The following is a 19169-nucleotide window of genomic DNA, read 5'->3' as shown; positions in this document are numbered from 1 at the left end:
ATGAGTTTGAGAGTCTTGACTGGGATTGTGTCGATGGGGTGTGATGCTGGGTTGATTTTCTGGATGAACTTCTTTACTTCGGTTGAAGCGATGGGCTCAAAATTGGTCCAGGTGGTTGGTATTTCGCTGGATGGGGTTGGTGATTCTTCTTTTGTGTGGAGATTGGGAGATATGAGTTTGGTGGTTTTCTCAGAGAAGAAACAGGAAAGTTCATCACAGGTCTTTGCGTTGCTGTCTGAAGATGGGGTGAGGTGGTTGGGTTGCATCAGTTTGGCGATGAATTCAAATAGTGCTCTGGGGTTGTGTTGGTGCTGATGAATTTTTTTTCTGTAGAATTCACGCTTGGCGTTGTCGGTGTCAGTTCTGTAAAGGTAGAGTAGTGTTCTGTATCTGTCGAGGTGAGGAGGAGTGGGATTTCTTCTCCAGGTTTTTTCAGCTTGACGAAGGAGTCTTTTGGTATTTTTCAGTTCAGGAATGTACCATGGAGTTTTGTGGGAGTTGCTGTTGGGGATAGTTTTGGATATGATGGGGCATTTGGTTTTGGCGATTTCTGCATTGATGTCCATCCAGGAGCTGATGGCTGTGTTTGGATCTTTGAGGTCTAGAGTGGTTAGGGCACTGGGGAGGTATTCAGCAATGACATCGCTGGGGCATGGTTTGGGGAAGCAGATGTATTTTTTGGATTCACTTGGTGTGGGCTGGTGGGTTTTGAAGAGAAGTGAGGTCTGGATGAGTTTGTGGTCGGACCAAGGAATGCTGGTGGTGGTGGGTGGTCTGTTGGTAGTTGAGATTTTGCTGTTGATGAAAATGAAGTCGAGGGTGTGTCCTGATTTTTGCGTTGGGGAGTAAATGATTTGCTTGAAGTCCATAGCGTTCATGGTGTCGAGAAGGAGTTTGCATTGTGGAGGTAGTGGGGATGAGTCCATGTGGAGGTTGAAATCTCCCAGTATTATGGCTGGTAGGTCCATGTTGATTTGTGAGGAGATGGTTTCGATGAGGGTGACTTAGGTTATTGGGAGGGGCGTATAGTAATAGGATTTGGAGGTTTTTGGATTTAAATAGGCCTATTTCTAGTGGAGGTGAGGTGGTAATAGGGATGCACATGAGGTTGAGCTTTTTACGTGCTATGAGGAGAAGGCCACCTCCTTTTTTTCTTGGTCTGGGTAGTGATAAGATGTTGTATGTTGCGTGTGGTAATTGGTTGATTAGGGCTGTGTCGGATTTTTTGAGCCATGTTTCGGTGATGCATAGGATGTCTGGGTGAGTGTCTGTTAGGAGGTCGTGAAGGATGTGGATTTTTTTTAGAGATAGATTGTGCATTGATGAGTAACAGAGATATTATTGAAACTGCGGCGAGTGGGATGTTGCGGGTGGTGGGGATAGGGGTGAGGCGTCTGGGGTGTGATGGGGTGAGATGTCTGGTGGACGGGGGCAATTGCAAAGGGGGAGCGGTGGCCGGTATCACTGGCTTGGGTGTGTAGGGCTTTGAGTCGGGGGGGGCAGAGCTGGAAGGGCTGCGCTGGTGGCGGGAGGGTGGAGATTTATTCACGGGGTGGAAGCTCGGGAGGGCGTCTAGGGGTTGTTGGCAGTGGATGCTTGAGGGGAGCAGAGCTGGGGGGGCTGGGAGGGGTTGGCGGATAGGAGGTGGGGAGGGGTGGAAACAGGAGCGGGAGGGGGCAGCACAATGGGGCGGCGCAAAGGGGCACACTAAGGGGCCGGACCCTTAATCGCGCTCCTTTGGTGCGCGATGCGTGGCGCCTAGGTAGGAGCTATTTAAATCCCCTATCGGTGCTTTTTTGATGTCGGCGGCGGCTGGGGGGGCTTCGAAGGCATTCGGGTCCTGCGAGCTGGGGCGGCAGGTCGAGGCGGGCCTCCACTGACCCCGATGGGTCGCCGCCGATCGTGGTGGAGGCTGAGGAGGCGAGGGCCGGCCGCGTGGAGAAGGAAGGACGGCGCCTAGGTAGGAGCTATTTAAATCCCCTACCGACGCTTTTTTGATGTCGTCAACAGTATAAACAGTTAAAGTAAATTTAGACATTTTAGGTGACACTATATAAGCAGTTTTCCTTATTTTAGAGTCAATCAGTTTTACTTTTATGATACTTTGTATCACCTAGCTTACCTTTATTTGATGTACTTTATTTTCTGAACCACCAGAAGGTTGGATGGGGGAGGGGATATAATCGACACAACTTTTACAGTGTTATATCCTTCCATTTTGTATTGTTATTGATGTTATTGCCAATGGTGGCATGTGGTTTTAGGATTTATCATTGTTGCTTGTGATATACTAATAAAGAATAAATAAAAAAAATGTTGATAACTGCACAGAGAAGAAGCTGCTATCGTTATTCATATTGAGCATGTCTTCATCCTACAATTTAGCTGGTACTGCCAGACACAAATTCACAGAATTTTATGGCTGGATGTCACTCACATTTAATGGCTAATTCAGCCTGCTTATTGATGGAAAAAGCTTGGTACATTAGCACCACAAGCTCTAGAAAAAAGGGTTCTGATGAGGACTGATCCAAGCAATCTCTTGTCTCTGGATTCACTCTGGATTCACTCTTGCTTCCTCTTCCATGATGCACAAAGGGGAAAGCCGACAGTCGCTCAGCAGCGCATGGTTCGGAGAGAGGTATCTTTAAAGGATACTAATGATGCATTAGAATTAGGGCATCCCGACAGTAAGGTTCCAATAATTAGAAAAGTAGTCCAAGTGCCTGTAACTAAAAACTCACCTGAGCTAAAAAATTCTAACTTATCCCTATCAATTAAAAAGCAGAATGAAAATACAAACAAAAAACAAACTTTGAAATGTTTGTATGCTAATGCCAGAAGTCTAAGAAGTAAGATGGGAGAATTAGAATGTATAGCAATAAATGATGACATAGACTTAATTGGCATCTCAGAGACATGGTGGAAAGAGGATAACCAATGGGACAGTGCTATACCGGGGTACAAATTATATCGCAATGACAGAGAGGAGCACTCGGGAGGAGGTGTGGCACTTTATGTCCGGGATGGCATAGAGTCCAACAGGATAAACATCCTGCATGAGACTAAATACAAAATTGAATCTTTATGGGTAGAAATCCCTTGTGTGTCAGGGAAGACTATAGTGATAGGGGTATACTACCGTCCACCTGGTCAAGATGGTGAGACGGACAGTGAAATGCTAAGAGAAATTAGGGAAGCTAACCAAATTGGTAGTGCAGTAATAATGGGAGACTTCAATTACCCCAATATAGACTGGGTAAATGTATCATCGGGTCACGCTAGAGAGATAATGTTCCTGGATGGAATACATGATAGCTTTATGGAGCAATTGGTTCAGGAACAGACGAGAGAGGGAGCAATTTTAGATCTAATTCTCAGTGGAGCACAGGACTTGGTGAGAGAGGTAACAGTGGTGGGGCCGCTTGGCAATAGTGATCATAATATGATCAAATTTGATTTAATGACTGGAAAAGGAACAGTGTGCAAATCCAAGGCTCTCGTGCTAAACTTTCAAAAGGGAAACTTTGATAAAATGAGAAAAATTGTTAGAAAAAACTGAAGGAGCAGCTACAAAAGTAAAAAATGTCCAAGAGGCGTGGTCATTGTTAAAAAATACCATTCTAGAAGCATAGTCCAGATGTATTCCACACATTAAGAAAGGTGGAAAGAAGGCAAAATGATTATCGGCATGGTTAAAAGGGGAGGTGAAAGAAGCTATTTTAGCCAAAAGATCTTCATTCAAAAATTGGAAGAAGGATCCAACAGAAGAAAATAGGATAAAGCATAAACATTTCCCAGTTCCTGCAAAATGAAGGGAATGAGCGGTTCTAGTTCCTCCTTTTGAAATAAGCGTAACACCCGAGGATCGTCCCCCTCGAAGGGGGGGTTAGGAAACAGCGGGTCAACATCCGGATCTGGAATTGGGACCGGCGGCGGCTGTGGCGGATCTGGAGGCAGCGGGATCTCTGGTACCACCTTAACTGAGCCCTGGCCCTCCGACACCTTCGGAGGTTGCGGAGGAAAAATTTGTGGGTTTTTTGGAGGGGGGGGTCCAGAGATGGATCTTCCACCTGCTGTAAGCTGGCTAAATAGGACTTGTGCATAAGAAGCACAAACTCCTCGGAGAAACAAGACTTAGACTTCCCGGGGGAGGGGGGGAGGAAAAGGTCAGGTACCCCCCTCCGGGGCATGAGGGGGGCTCAAATCTGGAGGAGAAACTAAAAAAAATCGGGCTCACCTTCCTCCTGCACATCCGATTCTGCATTTGAGCCTGCTTCCAAGATGTCCGCCGTTCCCGCGGTTTTCCGGGCTGGCCACGCGGCAGGGAACTCGCCCCCGGATCCCTGCAGGAGAGGGGACCGATGAGGGAACCTCCCCACCCGGTAGGCACCCTGACCAGAGGCCTCCGTGGGAAAAACATGTGGCAGACTCTCCACATGCTTTACAGGCGCTGGAATGGGGCATCAGCGCTGAAGAAAAAAAAAACAGCTGAGCTGTGCAGGGCTGAAGTCGGTCAGCAGAGGCAGCAACTGAACTCTGCATGCTGCCGGAGCTGTCCACAGTTCTTAAAAAGTAACAAATACAAGTAACAAATACAGTCCTGCTTGTACCCTTTTTTTTTTTTTTTTTTTTTTATTAAACTGCTCAGCTAAGCCAGGGGAAAAACACTCCCTGAGAGGGTACTGTTTTACAGTGGACAGCTAGATAATGGGGGAGGGACTGGACCACCAGTATCACCCTAGATGGTCACCGGGAAAAAGGGGCCTAGAATGGGCAAGCCCCCTCCCCCCTAGGCTCCCAGCAGAGCGGAAAGACCGAACTGTCTCTGTGAGGAAAAAAAGGGAGAAAACTTTCAAAGTCGTCCTTTTTTTTTTTTTTTTTTTTTTTTTAACAAGAATTTAATGCCTGCTTGATCCAGACCAAAAGTAAAGAAAATCCCCTTAGGAAAACTAAGGGAAGAAGAAGAAGGGGAACCGTAGGTTCAGCTGCCTGCACCTGCTGGAGACAGACGAATACTGAAGGGCTGCAGGGTAGGCTCTCTCCTGATATAGGATACCTTTACAGTTTTGGTCTGTCTCCACCTGCTGGACAGCAGGCTCAACCCATGGTCTGGACTGATCCGGATACGTACAGGGAACATCAGGAGTTCCTGCTGACCTGCTTCCCAAGGGCTGCCTGCTACTTTCACTTGGGAAGGGTGGTCACCTGACCATCCCCCTCTCCTTCCCTGGTACAAACTTGGCAAAGCCCCAATGGCAAAACTCTCCCACATGGTCTCCCAGAACCTGGACACTTCTTCCCATGCTCTGCGGGAGCAGCCATGTTGCCTGAGCTGCACAGCTGCCTGAAATGAAATAGCACTGCTACTTACCCTTTATTTTCCCCCGAGCACCTCTCTGATTGCTCCTGTACTGCGTGAAAAGACAGACTCCAGCTGACCATTTCCTTTCTTTGTGTTTCCTTTTCAAACAAAACGTTTACTGCATAAACACAAAACTTAAGGGTACTTTCCTGCTCCAAAGGTCCTGACAGCAGGTTCCTTCTTTTCCCCCGATAACAAAAGAGGAGATAGTGGATTAAGAGAGGAGAGGAGGGGGAAAATAGAGAACCCGTACAACTGGTTTTCAGACCCTCTCATCCACAGGATCAAGCGAGATGAGGTGCCACTGATCCCCTCCTCCTGCTCTTCCCTAGTCAACTAGGGGGGGTAATCTAAAGCTAACCTAACCAGTCCTGGGAGCAATTTGTCCACCAGAATCTTCAGACTGCAGGTTTAGCACCTTTATCATCTGCTGGAGACAGAGAAATACTGAAATGCTGCAGGTGGCACAGTTCCTTATGTAGGCTATTTCCAGCAAAGCTTTTATTCTGTCTCCATCTGCTGGCAGGGGAGAAAAACCTATGCATCTGGACTCATCTGGTGGACAATCTGGTAGAAGCTTGGTTTGCTGTACATTGTACTGCAATTTTTAAAAAGTTAATTTTACCAGAGAAGAAAAAGGGGACAATCTAAAAATTTAGAGAAATACTGCTGTAAAGAAACATATGTCCCTTTAGACAGGAGCTCATGAAAGTTTTTTTGGGGTTTTTGTTTTACCTGTTCCTGTAACTGTGGCCCCATTTTATCCTCCCAGTCCCTGACCCTGAGGGACAAATCCGTCTCCTGTGCATACTTTTGCGAATTTGCAATAAACAGTTCCTGGAAAGAGAAGAAAAATAGAAGATAGTTACACAGACAGCAAGAAAATCTCTCTAACAAAATGTCTATACCAATACCTCCCAAAATCCAAACCTGTTGACTACAGAGAGATTACATCTTAGAATACATACATATTTAAACTAGCTTTAGCAAAGCCAGCTGAGTATGTGTTATAATGCTATAAAATTCCCACAAAAAAAAAACTAAAATTGTCTCCATAACTTCAGTCATGTTAGGTTGAACAGGAATTGCATTCTCTCCTTTCGGTGATGCCCTCTGCATTCTGTTTTGATGCTCTCTACACCCTGTTGGGCTCTCTCAGGGTGTCTGTATTCTGTCCATGGCTTTCTATATGCCCCGCTGGCTCTCTCAGTGTGGCTGCATTCTGTTTGCTGGTCTTGCTATATCCTGCTGGGTTCTCTGGAGGTGCTTGTATTTATCCACTGTTCTTTTGGGGTGCCTTCATTCTGTCCACTACCTTCTCTATTTCCTGCTAGGCTCTCTCAGGGAGTTTGCATTGTGTCTGCTGCCCTCTCTATGCCCTACTGGGTACTCATGGGTGCCTGCATTTTGTTCACTGCCCTCTCAGGGTGCCTGTATTCTGTCTGCTGTTTTCTCTATATGCTCTGCTGACCTCTCTTGAGGTGCCTGCATTCTGTTCGCTGCTCTCTCTACCCTGCAGGGCTCCCTTACGGGCCGATACAGTAAAAACACGCAATTCAGTATCTTAATTTATTTAAATTAGGCCCGGCGGTAAAAAGAGGCGCTAGGGACACTAGTGCGTCCCTAGCGCCTCTTTTTTGACGGAAGCGGCGGCTGTCAGCGGGTTTGACAGCCGACGCTCAATTTTGCCGGCGTTGGTTCTCGAGCCCACTGACAGCCACAGGCTCGGAAACCAGACGCCGGCAAAATTGAACGCCCAGTTTTCGACCCGACAGCCGCGGGCCCATTTAAAAAAATGTTTTTTTTAATTTTTTACTTTTTTAAACATTCAGGACGACCTCCGACTTAATATCGCCATGATATTAAGTCGGAGGGTGCACAGAAAAGCAGTTTTTACTGCTTTTCTGTGCACTTTCCTGGTGCCGGCAGAAACTAGCGCCTACCCAAAGGTAGGCGCTAGTTTCTGAAAGCAAAATGTGCAGCTTGGCTGCACATTTTGCTTACTGAATCACGCGGGAATACTTAATAGGGTCATCAACATGCATTTGCATGTTGCGGGCGCTATTAGGTTCGGGGGGGGGGGGTTGGACGCGCTATTACCCCTTACTGAATAAGGGGTAAAGCTAGCGCGTCCAAAACGCACATGCAAATGCCAGCTAACAGTGCGCTCCGTCGGAGCGCACTGTACTGTATCGGCCCGTTAGTGTGCTTGCACTCCCATCAGGTCAGCAAGGCAAATCAAGGGTGCAGTAGCTGGAAAAGTCAATGTGTTCTTAAGTACTGAAGAGTAAGGAGACAGCGTTTTTGGGTTTTTTTTTTTTTTAAGTGTTTTTCCTTGACACCCTTAGTGCTTTATTAATACTGAACAAAGGGAGTTGCTGAAAACCCATGTATCTTTATCGACAGAAGATTCCAATAACAATATTTTACAAACTAAGCTCTAAACTTCAGACTATTTTACTTTAAACCAGTAGCACCAGATTCCTCAAAAAAAAAATAAATCAAATTTCCTGTTTCTTAACCTCTTGCTTTCTCTATAGGTTTTAGTTCATAAACATCATCTACTCTTCAAGAATGAAATTTTCAGATTCTTTTTGTTCCAGTTTGTAATTTTGTCAGTTTGAACTACCAACTGGGTTACCTAACAATTGTTAGTACTGCCACTTTAATTTCAATATATACACAGATTCTACAAGTGAATAAAAGAAGATTTCTCCAAACCAATTGCAGTGCAGGAGTTTCCTTCTTCCATATGTTGAGATACTGCTTTAACACAGTGGTTTCTGATCTAGTTGACCTTCTGAGCTGGAGTTGTCATTTATACACAATTCCAAGCAGGCATGGGGATACATTTTTAGGTCGAGCCCCAGCAAAGTGAAGTTGGCTACCTATAACAGGTGTTCTCTGGACTACAGAACAAGCAACCACACAAGCTGAGCGACGTCATCCATTGGTGCCAAGTCATAACTGTTTTCTATCAAGTCCAGAAAGTTTGACTTTGCTCTATGAGCATGCGCAGGCCCTTCCCAAGCTAGCATCCCCATGTTCAAGTCTTTTCAATCTCTTTCCAAGTTTGGTAAACTTACTGGTGAGGTGGGATGGATTGTATGGCTATTTATTCTGCTGTCCAAAGAGAACACCTGTTACAGATAAGCAACTTTGCTTTCTCCATGGGCAAGCACTACAAACAGCCACATAAGATGGGGTTCTCTAGCTGACAGTTGCTTGAAAGAGCTTTTCTTTTTTTTAATTTTTTATTTATGCAATCTTAGATAGCAATACATGCATATCATTAGATGGGTCACAAAGTAATATTTATCTTTCATATTACATTAACAATTTTCCATTTAACAGCAAAGAAAAACAAAGAGAATTTTCCATTAAGTTACCCAACATTTATCAACCCATTATAAAGAAACTGGGAGAATCAATTTACCAGGAGCCACTACAAGAAAAAATCTTTTACAAAATAAAGGGAGGGACGGCTTTAATATACTTGATCCCATAACTGGATTAGTTAGCGTTTTGTTTACCAAGGCATTGTGAGTCAAGAAACGATCTTAACTGCTGCGGATCAAAGAATATTTATTTATTTATTTATTTATGGTTTTTATATACCGATCTTCTTACATAATATGTAAATCAAATCGGTTTACAGAGAACAGTTGAAAAGCTTGCTTGTGGGCAATTACATATAACAAAGAACTTTTTAGAGTAACATATTGTATAACTTTTTGAGTAACATTTAAACAGTGGCAAAAAAATACATGGCTAAACATAAACATAATACATATCTCATGTTATTTAATCTTAAAACGCATTTGCTGGGGTAACGTATAGTGATCTGGGCTCCAATATCCCTAGCCTCCTGACACATAGCCAAAAATCTTTTTCTCCTTTGTTGAGTAATTTTTGTCAGATCTGGATAAATCCATATCTTATATCCTCAAAACAGTTTCTCTCTATTGTGGAGAAAAAGTCTTAGAATTTTGTCTCTATCTACAACAGATGAAAAACTAACCAACAATGTCCCACAATAATCTATTTGCTCTTCGGACAGTTGTTCCAGGAAATTTGTAAGGTTTCCAGTGTCCAAATTTTGAATTGGATTTCCTTGTCCCTCTTTCTTCTCGGTTTTTATAAAATAAATCTTAACAATAGATGGCATCTATTCTCTGGATATTTGTAATATTTCTACTAAATATTTTTTGAATTGCTCTAATGGTGCAATTAAACTTACATGCGGAAAATTTAATATTCTTAAATTTCTCAATCTTGTTTCATTTTCCAGGTTCTCAATTTTTCTGGAATTCATTAATTCTCCTTGTACCAGAGTAGCTTGTGTGGTTTGAAGTTGAGAAACTCGATTTTCCAGATCTTGTAATTTATCTGAATGACCTGCTAACAACGGGTCGATCTGATAAATATGTTGTTGTGTATCAGTCATTATTTTGGACAGAGTCACTATAGAGGATTCTAAGGAGAGTAGAGCCTTCCATACAGTTTCAAGAGTTATATCTTGTAACTTAACCGCAGTTAAAGTAGAGACAGCGCTTTCTCCATGGGCAAGCATCATGGCGATGTTCTATTCCCAAACCTGGGGATGCCGTCATACCTTCATACCTCTCAGTTGTAACCACTGAAGGGATTGGTTCCAGATCTTTACCCTCACTCGGTTCCAGTGAATGCTGTAGCATGTGCCCTATGGCTTCAATTCCTCCAGCACCGTGTGTGCTTGTAGCCAACTCCACTCGATTCCTCCCGAAGGGATCAGGTTCACTCAGCAACTTCAGTCGAGTAGCTGTTCCCAAGTCCAATAGGTGCCCAAACCGCAGAGGTGAAGGTGTTATGGGAGCCCCGGGGCTCAGATGTTAATAAGTCCAGCGGTGTCGGCATTTGCTCCCCATTGCCCTTCACAGAGGACACTCCTCCTGGGGTCGAAATCGCCATCGGAGCAAAGAAGTTCTCAATATTTGCTTGAGAAATAGCAGGCAATGGTGTGGTCGGGGTTTCCACCCGTATTTTGCCCTTTCTTTTCATATGAGGCATGACGATAGTAAGGAAAAACCGACAAAATAGAGCTCCTTACTGCATGACCTCCCTGGTCGCAGCCATCTTGATTCACGCTTGAAAGAGCTTTTGACTTTCTTTGTTTTCATGCAAATCTTTTGGTGCATTGCAGGAAGTTTGGTTTACTTACTTAAAAAATGTTCTTAAGCACTGTTTGTTCAAATGTACTGCCCTTGCATGAGTCCTTATCCACACAATAATGCTTTTTAAGTGTGTATTATTGGCCATGTTGCAGCTTTTGAGATATCTTACATTGCTGCAGTGTTTATATATGCAACTGATGCAAGCACTGCTCTTATTTGATGTGACTTGATTGGTTGTGGTGCATCCAAGTCAATGGTTGCATAGCAATGAGAAATGCATTGAGTCAACCACCTTCATAATGTTTGTTTTTCAACAGCTATGCCTTTTTTAGCTGTGTCATAGGATATGAAAAGTTGAATAGTACTCTAGAGTGCGTTTTGGCCAATTAAAACAAGAGGGTATGTTATGTCTATTCAGCCGTTGATACATGTAGTTGAGAAAAGAACGTTGGTGGCATTTCTTGATGTAAGTGGAATTGACACTTTTTATGAGAAACTTTGGGTGGAGAGTTCTGAGGATTACTTTGTTTTGAATAAGTATAGGGGTATCGGTTATTAATACTTGTAGTTCACTTCTCTTCTGGCTGATGTGACTGCTATTAGAAAAAAGGTTTTCCATGACTGGAACTTCATATCCGTAGTAGCCATTGGTTCAAATGGAAGCTTCATAAGGTGTGTCAATGTAATATTCACATCCTATTAAGGTGTAGCTACTTTTAGTGGCAATCTAAGGTTATACAGTGCTTTTATGATTCTAGACACAAACTGTTTTCTCCTCGATTTATGCATCAGTTAGAGAACCTTTTTGATTTGAAATTGTAGGATCTTCTTGTGGCAGGTTATTTGAATAACATTAGGATTTAATTTATTCTTTGTGATAAAATGTAGCTGCATGATTATGTTGCTTTTAACTTTCATGCCATCAGTGCTAGAGACTGGAGGTTGGGATGCAGAACCTTTCCCTCGTATTGAATTAACAGGTTCGGAATTATCGGTAACTTTACAGATGTATCTGCTACCAATCTGATCAATAAAGGGAACCAGTTCTGACGAGGCCAGCAGGGTACTATTAAGATCACTGTTCCTTTGTCTTTCCTTAATTTAAGAATTATCTTTGCTATTAATGGAATCTGTGGAAAAACTTATACCATTTCTTCATTCCTTGGAATTAGAAAGGAATCCTTTGCTATTGCATCTTGTGATGGCCTTTTTGAACCATATTTCTGTAGTTTGTGACTGGAGATGTGAATAGGTCTATGCTTGGTAATGCCCCAGATTGTGAAAAGATTCTGTAGTAAGAGATTGTTCGGTGACCATTCATAAGGTTGTAACTGAGGGCTCAATCTGTTGGCTATTATACTCTTTTTTTCCTGGTAAGTAAATTGCCAAGATCTGTATTTGCCTTTTGGTTGCCCAGCTCCATATAGCAATGGACTCTTTGCAGAGTAGGTAGGATTCTGTGCCTCCCTGATTGTTTATGTAGAACATGGCTACTTGATTGTCTATTGTATTTGTATGGTTTGTTCAACTATGGCTCGAATATTCTTTAAGCATTAAAAATTGCTCTCGGCTCTAGAAGACTGATATGAAGAAGAATAGATTCTTCTTTCGACCATTCTCCTTGTGTACAGATTCCATTAAGGGATGTTGTTCCATTATCTGGAACAACATCCCATCCGACCTTAGAATGGAACCCTGCCTCTTAACATTTAAGAAAAAACTTAAGACCTGGCTTTTCCGCCAAGCCTTCTCAGATCCCCCTGATACACACTAGACGACAGAACATCCTTCATGAACAATGGATCTCCGTGCTACCCCCAAGTTCTGAATAAGAGCCTCCCTTGACTCAGCACTTGTTTATTCTACTTAGTTACTACGTTCTTAAGCCCTTCTTTCCAGCAGTCTATGCTTCCAAGTTTACTATCCTTGTTGAATGTAACTTTGTTCTTCCTGTTCAAACTATTGTTTTGGTTACAGTTCCCCTATTCGATGTAAACCAATCTGATATGGTCTTTCAACCATGAAGGTCGGTATAGAAAAGTGTTAAATAAATAAATAAATAAATAAATAAATAAATATGTACTCCCCCATCCATAAGATGCGAATGTTGTCACTACAGCTTGTATTATTGACAGATGGAAGTTTTGACCATGTTGCAGGTTTCTTTTGCTTGTCCACCATAAGACTTCATTTTTCACTTTGTTGTTTAGGATTTTGTAGTTTAATGGTTGAATGGTTGCTTTTTAGATGCCATTGTGCTTGCCTCATTTTCAATCAGGCAAATGGAGTTACATGCATTGTTGATGCCACTTGACTCAGTAGTTTCATATATTGCTTAGCCGTTATCCATTTTTTTTCAATTTCACTTCCTGTGATAGGCTAATTTGTTTGTTTGCTCTCTTCAGTGGAAGATATGCATTCACTTTGATCATATTCAAATTCATACCTATGAATTCTAGATGCTGTTTCAGTGTGAACGTGAATTTTTCATAATTTACAAGGAATCCTAAGAAATGCACTGTTTTTATCAGTAGGACTGAGTCTTATAGGGTATAATTGATATTAACCAAACATCTACTACTGCTAGGCTTTTGGTGAATACTCTGGATAATAGTAATGTTGATCTTCTACTTTCGATAAGCTCAGTTGATTGGGATATACGCATATGCATCTTTTAGGTCCAAAGATATTTACCAGTCTCCTTTTTGTAAGGGTGATAATATGGTACTTATAAAATTCATCTTAAACTTCTCTTATTTTAAATACAGTAGGTATTTAAATCTCTGAGATCCAGTACAGAGTGAATATCAGTTTGTTTTGGAATCAGAATATATCTGGAATAAAAACTTGTTCCCTTTTGAGATGGAGAAACTGGCCTTTGTCTGAAGAGTATTTTCAAATTCCTTCTGTAGTATGGTTAGCTGTTCAATTGGATTTTGATGATAAATGGAGAAATTACCTGATAATTTCGTTTTCCTTAGTTTAGACAGATGGATTCAGAACAAGTGGGTTATGTTCCCCTGCCAGCAGATGGAGACAGAGCAAACTGATGTCACAGTTTAAATACTCCTGCAGTGACCCTAGCCTGCCAGTATTCTCTTCAAAAGCAACTGTGAACAGACTAATAAAAACTTGATTAAAAACAGTCAACCATAACTGTACTCAAGCAAGAATAAACACTGAAGCTCAAGTAAGAACACAGGTACCCTCAAGCTAGGAACTGGATGAACACTTACCAGTAATTCCATGGGACCCATAGCCTCGCAGGAAGACTGTTGACATAAGCATTTGGCAGCACAGGGCGGGAGGCTGAGTCCATCTGTCTACACTAAGGAAAATGAAATTATCAGGTAAGTAGTTTCTCTATTTCCTAGCGTGGAGACAGATGGACTCAGAACAAGTGGGATGTACCAAAGCTACTCCCAGATAGGGAGGGAGGCTACCTGTGGTCCAGTCAACACCACAAATGCAAAGGCTGCATCCTCCTGGGCCTGCACATCCAAACATAAAACTTGGAAAAGGTATATAAGGAGGACCATATCGCAGCTCAGTAGATGTCAACAGGATGCAACAATTCAACCTCCGCCCATAACACTGCCTGAACCCTAGTGGAATAAACCCTAACTTGAATAAACAATGGCTTTTCAGCATCCACATCCAAATACGTGACCATGACCACCACTTCAATCCAGCGAGCCCATCTTCCTTCCACTATGAGGGACAAACAAGCATTCTGACTTCCGGCAGGCTCAGAAACCTCCAAATACTGCACAAGAAGTCTCTTGACATCCAAGGAATGCAGGAGGCGATACTAATCCGTGTCCCTGACCTTATACAGGGACGGCAAAGAAATGGACTGACTCAAATGAAACTTTGAGACCATCTTAGCCAAGAAGGATGGAACAGTATGCAACTGCAATGCCCCTGGAGTCACCTAAATGAATAGCTCCAGGCAAGACAAGGCCTGCAACTCAGAAAGGCGACGCACAGCACATACAGCCACTAGGAACACTGTCTTCAGGGTCAATAACCGCAAGGAAAGGCTGCACAGTGATGAAAACACAGAGCTCGTTAAAATAATTCCAGCACCAGGTTAAGACTCCACAAGGAACCAGCAACCGCAAGGGAGGCCAAAGGTGCTTCACTCCCTACAAGAAACGGGCCACATCAGGATGGGATGATAAGGAGCCACCACTCATCGTACCTCTGAAACATGTAAGAGCTGAAACCTGAACCATCAATGAATTAAGGGCCAATCCTTTATTCAACCCATCCTGTAAAAAATCCAGAGTAAGTGGTAACTTAACTGAACGAGGAAGAACACCACGCTCTTCGCACCAGGCCTCAAACACTCCCCAAACCCGCAAAGATGCCAGAGAAGTGGAGAACTTCCTATCTCGGAGTAAGGTAGCAAGCACCATAGAATAATATCCATGCTTCAACCAGCAAGCGCCCTCAAGGGCCAAACTGTAAGACACAACCAAGTCAGATCCTCATGAAGAACCGGCCCCTGCTGCAACAGGATCCATGAGCGGTGGAAGACGAAGGGGATCCTCCATCAGAAGTCTCCACAAATCCGCATACCATGGAAGCCTGGCCCAATCCAGAGTCATGAGGAGTACGAACCCCCTGTGGACTTCGATCCTGCGAATGATCCTGCTCACCAAGGGCCACGGAGAAAAGGCATAAAGCAGCTTGCCTTCTGGTCAGGACTGAACAAGAGCATCGATGCCCCGGGACCATGGCTCTCTCCTGCGACTGAAGCAGTGAGGAACCTTTGCATTGCCAGAATTCGCCACTAGGTAGAGGGACAGGATGCCCCTGCAATCCACTATCAGCTGAAACGCCTCGGCGGACAACACCCACTCTCCGAGGTCCAGACTCTCCTTGCTGAGAAAGTCTGCTTATACATTGTCTATTCCTGCGATGTGGGAGGCCAAAGTCATCTTGTAGACATACTTCCGCCCATTCCATGAGGGGGTCTATATCTCCTGAGACACTTGCTAGCTCTTGGTGCCTCCCTGGCGATTGATATAGGCCGCTGTTGTCGCGTTGTCAGACATTACATGGCTCACTTGGCCCTGTATTCTGTGGCCGAACTGCAAGCACATCAACCTGACTGCCCAGGTTTCCAGGCAATTGATGTTCCAGAGGGCCTCCTTCTGCTGTCCAACAGCCCTGTGCCACCAGGACCTGACAGTGAGCTCCCCATCCCAGGAGACTCGCATCTATTGTGAGAACCAACCAGGTTGAGGAGGACAAGGAAACACCCTTTCTCAGATGAGCCTCCTGCAACCACCACTGAAGCGAGAACAGATGTCCATCGGCAAATGGAGGCAAACCAGATAGTCCTGAGACTGTGAGTTGTAACAAGACAGCAGTGAGTACTGAAGAGGATGCATATGCGCCCTTGCCCTCGGCACCACTTCCAGGGCTGCTGCCATCAAACCAAGCACCAGAAGATAGTTCCACACAGTCGGGCATATCGTGTTCATCAACTGACCCATTAGGGATATCAATTTCTGGATCTGTGCATCCGGCAGAAAAAACCTTGCCCAGTCTCGTGTGGAACCGAACACCCAGATACTCCAACAACTGAGAAGGCTGGAGACTGCTCTTAGCCAGGTTCACCACCCAACTGAACTCTTGCAGCAAAGATATCACTTTATTGGTCACCAAACCTCTTTCTTCCAATGACTTGGCTTGAATCAGCCAGTCGTTCAAAGTATGGGTGCACCAGGATTCCATCATTTCATAATGCCGCAGCCACCACTACCACCATAACCTTAGAAAATCTTCTGGGAACAGTGGCCAGACCAAGAGCAGTGCCAGAAACTGATAATGGCAATCCAGCACCGCAAAGTGCAGACGTTGGTGTTCCAAACGAATGTGAATATTAAGGGAAGCCTCGAACAAATACAGGGAGGTCAGAAACTCTCCTAATTGCATGGCCATTATCACAGAGCGCAAAGTGTCCATATGAAAATCAGTCACCTGTGGATGATGATTGATACCCTTGAGATCCCGGATGGAGCGAAAGGAACCTTCCTTCTTGGACACAACAAGATAAATGGAATAACACCCTGAATTTTCCTGAGAAGCATGTACTGGAACTACAGCCTTCAGCCTGAGGAACCATAGAAGCGTAGACTCCACTGCCTGCTACTTCTGCGGGGAGTGGCAAGGAGACATCATGAACGCATCCCAAGGAGTGCTGTGAAAGTCCAGCGCATATCCTTCCTGCATCACTTTCAGGACCCATTGATCTGATGTGACCTTGACCCACCTCTGATAAAATAGAGATAGGCGCTCCTTATCTCTTCATTACGAAGGTGGGTCAGCAAACCTTCATCTGGAATCACAGGATGGGCCAGAACTCGAGCCCGCTCCTCTCTTGGACTGTCAGGGGTGAAAAGACTGAGACTTACCAAAAGGTCAAGGCCTCAAAGGAGGAGTTCCTGTGGGGATGAAACACTGGGAACCCCCGATATGATCCTTCATGGAAAAGGGGCGCTGCACCTGCTTCTTCATATCCTCCGGCAATTGGGGAAAAAGACTCACCCCAATTACTGGCCAGCTTTTCCAACTCGCTCCCAAAAATGAGCAAGTCTTTAAGGGACCTTTTTGTAAGATTTTTTTTTTTTTTTTAATTTTTTATTTATGCATTTTAACAAAATTACAAGTATCCACTTGTTGAAGAAATCTCTTACATACAGAAGGAGATTTCTTTTTAAAGAAATTCTCTAGTAATACATTACATATTCTGTATTATAAGCAAACAAGCCGTAAAGCCCGTTAAAACGGGCTACATCCCTCTGTCTCTCACCTCCCCCTCATTCTCTCTCCCCTCACTCTTCACCACCCCCCTCCCCCACCCACTCCTCTCCACCCTCCCTCTCCTCTCACTCAGTCCCCCCTCTCCCTCCCACTCAGTCCCCCCCTCTCCCTCCCTCCCACTCACTCAGTCCCCCTCTCCCTCCCTCCCTCCCACTCACTCAGTCCCCCTCTCCCTCCCTCCCTCCCTTCACCCACCTCCATTTCCTCCCGGCGCCGTAAGCGCGACTTCCCGCAACCCTCACCCGGCTCCATTAACTCCTCCCGCTCCTGCCGGCAGATCTCGGGGGGGGGGGTCACTCCCGCGCGCGCGGCAGTGACCCCCCCGAGATCTGCCGGCAGATCTGGGGAGGAGAAGCAGCGGCACCGCGCGCGCGCGGCGCCGCTGCTTCTCCTCCCGCTCCTGCGGCCCCACCGCCATTTTTTTTTTCTGATCGACATCCTTGCCCGCACATGCGCAGTAGAGCTGCGCTCTACTGCGCATTTGCGGGCCGTCGGTCACAGGCCATTTATAAGGTAGATAGAAGAAATACGGGGGGGGAGCAGTTTATAGGAGCGACTAAACTTTAAGCCAGAAATATAAATCACTAGTCTAACGATCTGGACAGGCCCTCACTAATTTAAACAAACACTCCAAACAGCAGAATCATGTGGGATTTGGGTGATATCCAAAAAGGATCTAAGTTGCGTTGGTACGAAGAAACATACCTCTGATCCTGAAAAAATATACAACATTTACAGGGAAATTGCAACTTAAAGGTAGCCCCCTTTTGTACAACTTCCCCTTTCATATTAAGAAACTCTTTCCTTCTTATTTGAGTCTGCTTAACTAAATCTTGATAGCAACGTACTTTTTGTCCAAAAAAGGAAACTTGGCTATTTCTGAAATATTGTTTAAAGATATTATTCTTATCCATAAGAAATGCAAATGTTACTAAAATTGGTCTCCGTTGGGAAACTACCATTTCCTGTGACAATTCCAATAATGTTGTCAAATCCAATAAGGCTTGGTCTTCTATATCAATCCGATTATTCTCATTTGGATTATTCTCATTTGGATATAAATAAATAATATTCCTTAGTTATTACTGGTTTAATTTCATCTGGGACTTTAAGCACTTGCGACACATACAATTTAAATAAATCCAATGGAGCAATATTTTTTAAAACAGGAAAATTAAGAAATCTTAAATTGTGTGCCCTTAGATTGTTCTCAATCTTTTCTAACCGTCTATTTACCACATCTTCATTCTGAATTATAGATGATTGAATATTTCCCATTTCAGCAACAGAAGATTCTAACTTTTCGATTTTGTTGTTTTGCGTCAATATTTCTGTTGCATTACGCATTATGTTGTTTAATTTCCATTACTTCCTTTGTTAGTCCCAGAATAGCCTTTTCTAAAGACTGGAGAGCATTCCATATTGAAGCAAGTGTTATTTCAGGATCTTTTATTAATAAATGTCCTTCCTTATAGAAACATAGAAACATAGAAATGACGGCAGAAGAAGACCAAACGGCCCATCCAGTCTGCCCAGCAAGCTTCACATTTTTTTCTCATACTTATCTGTTTCTCTTAGCTCTTTGGTTCTATTTCTCTTCCACCCCTACCATTAATGTAGAGAGCAGTGATGGAGCTGCAACCAAGTGAAATATCAAGCTTGATTAGTTAGGGGTAGTAGGGGTAGTAACCGCCGCAATAAGCAAGCTACACCCATGTTTATTTGTTTTACCCAGACTGTGTTATTCAGCCCTTATTGGTTGTTTTTCTTCTCCCCTGCCGTTGAAGCAGGGAGCTATGCTGGATATGCGTGTA

General features: G+C 43.9%; 1 protein-coding gene across 1 annotated transcript in view; it reads right to left on the bottom strand.

The window, feature by feature from the left end:
- NCAPH2 (non-SMC condensin II complex subunit H2) overlaps positions 1-19169 on the bottom strand; it is a 244419-nt gene that overhangs the window by 19490 nt on the left and 205760 nt on the right. Inside the window, exon 19 of the mRNA XM_029615302.1 lies at positions 6101-6202. Within this exon, the coding sequence (XP_029471162.1) occupies positions 6101-6202 (102 nt within the window). The remainder of the gene's footprint in view (positions 1-6100; positions 6203-19169) is intronic.

The sequence above is a fragment of the Rhinatrema bivittatum genome, chromosome 9 (assembly GCF_901001135.1).
Source record: "Rhinatrema bivittatum chromosome 9, aRhiBiv1.1, whole genome shotgun sequence".
NCBI classification, from domain to species: domain Eukaryota; kingdom Metazoa; phylum Chordata; class Amphibia; order Gymnophiona; family Rhinatrematidae; genus Rhinatrema; species Rhinatrema bivittatum.
The sequence above is the reverse complement of the archived record's forward strand: the minus strand, read 5'-3'. Positions and strand labels throughout refer to the sequence as shown.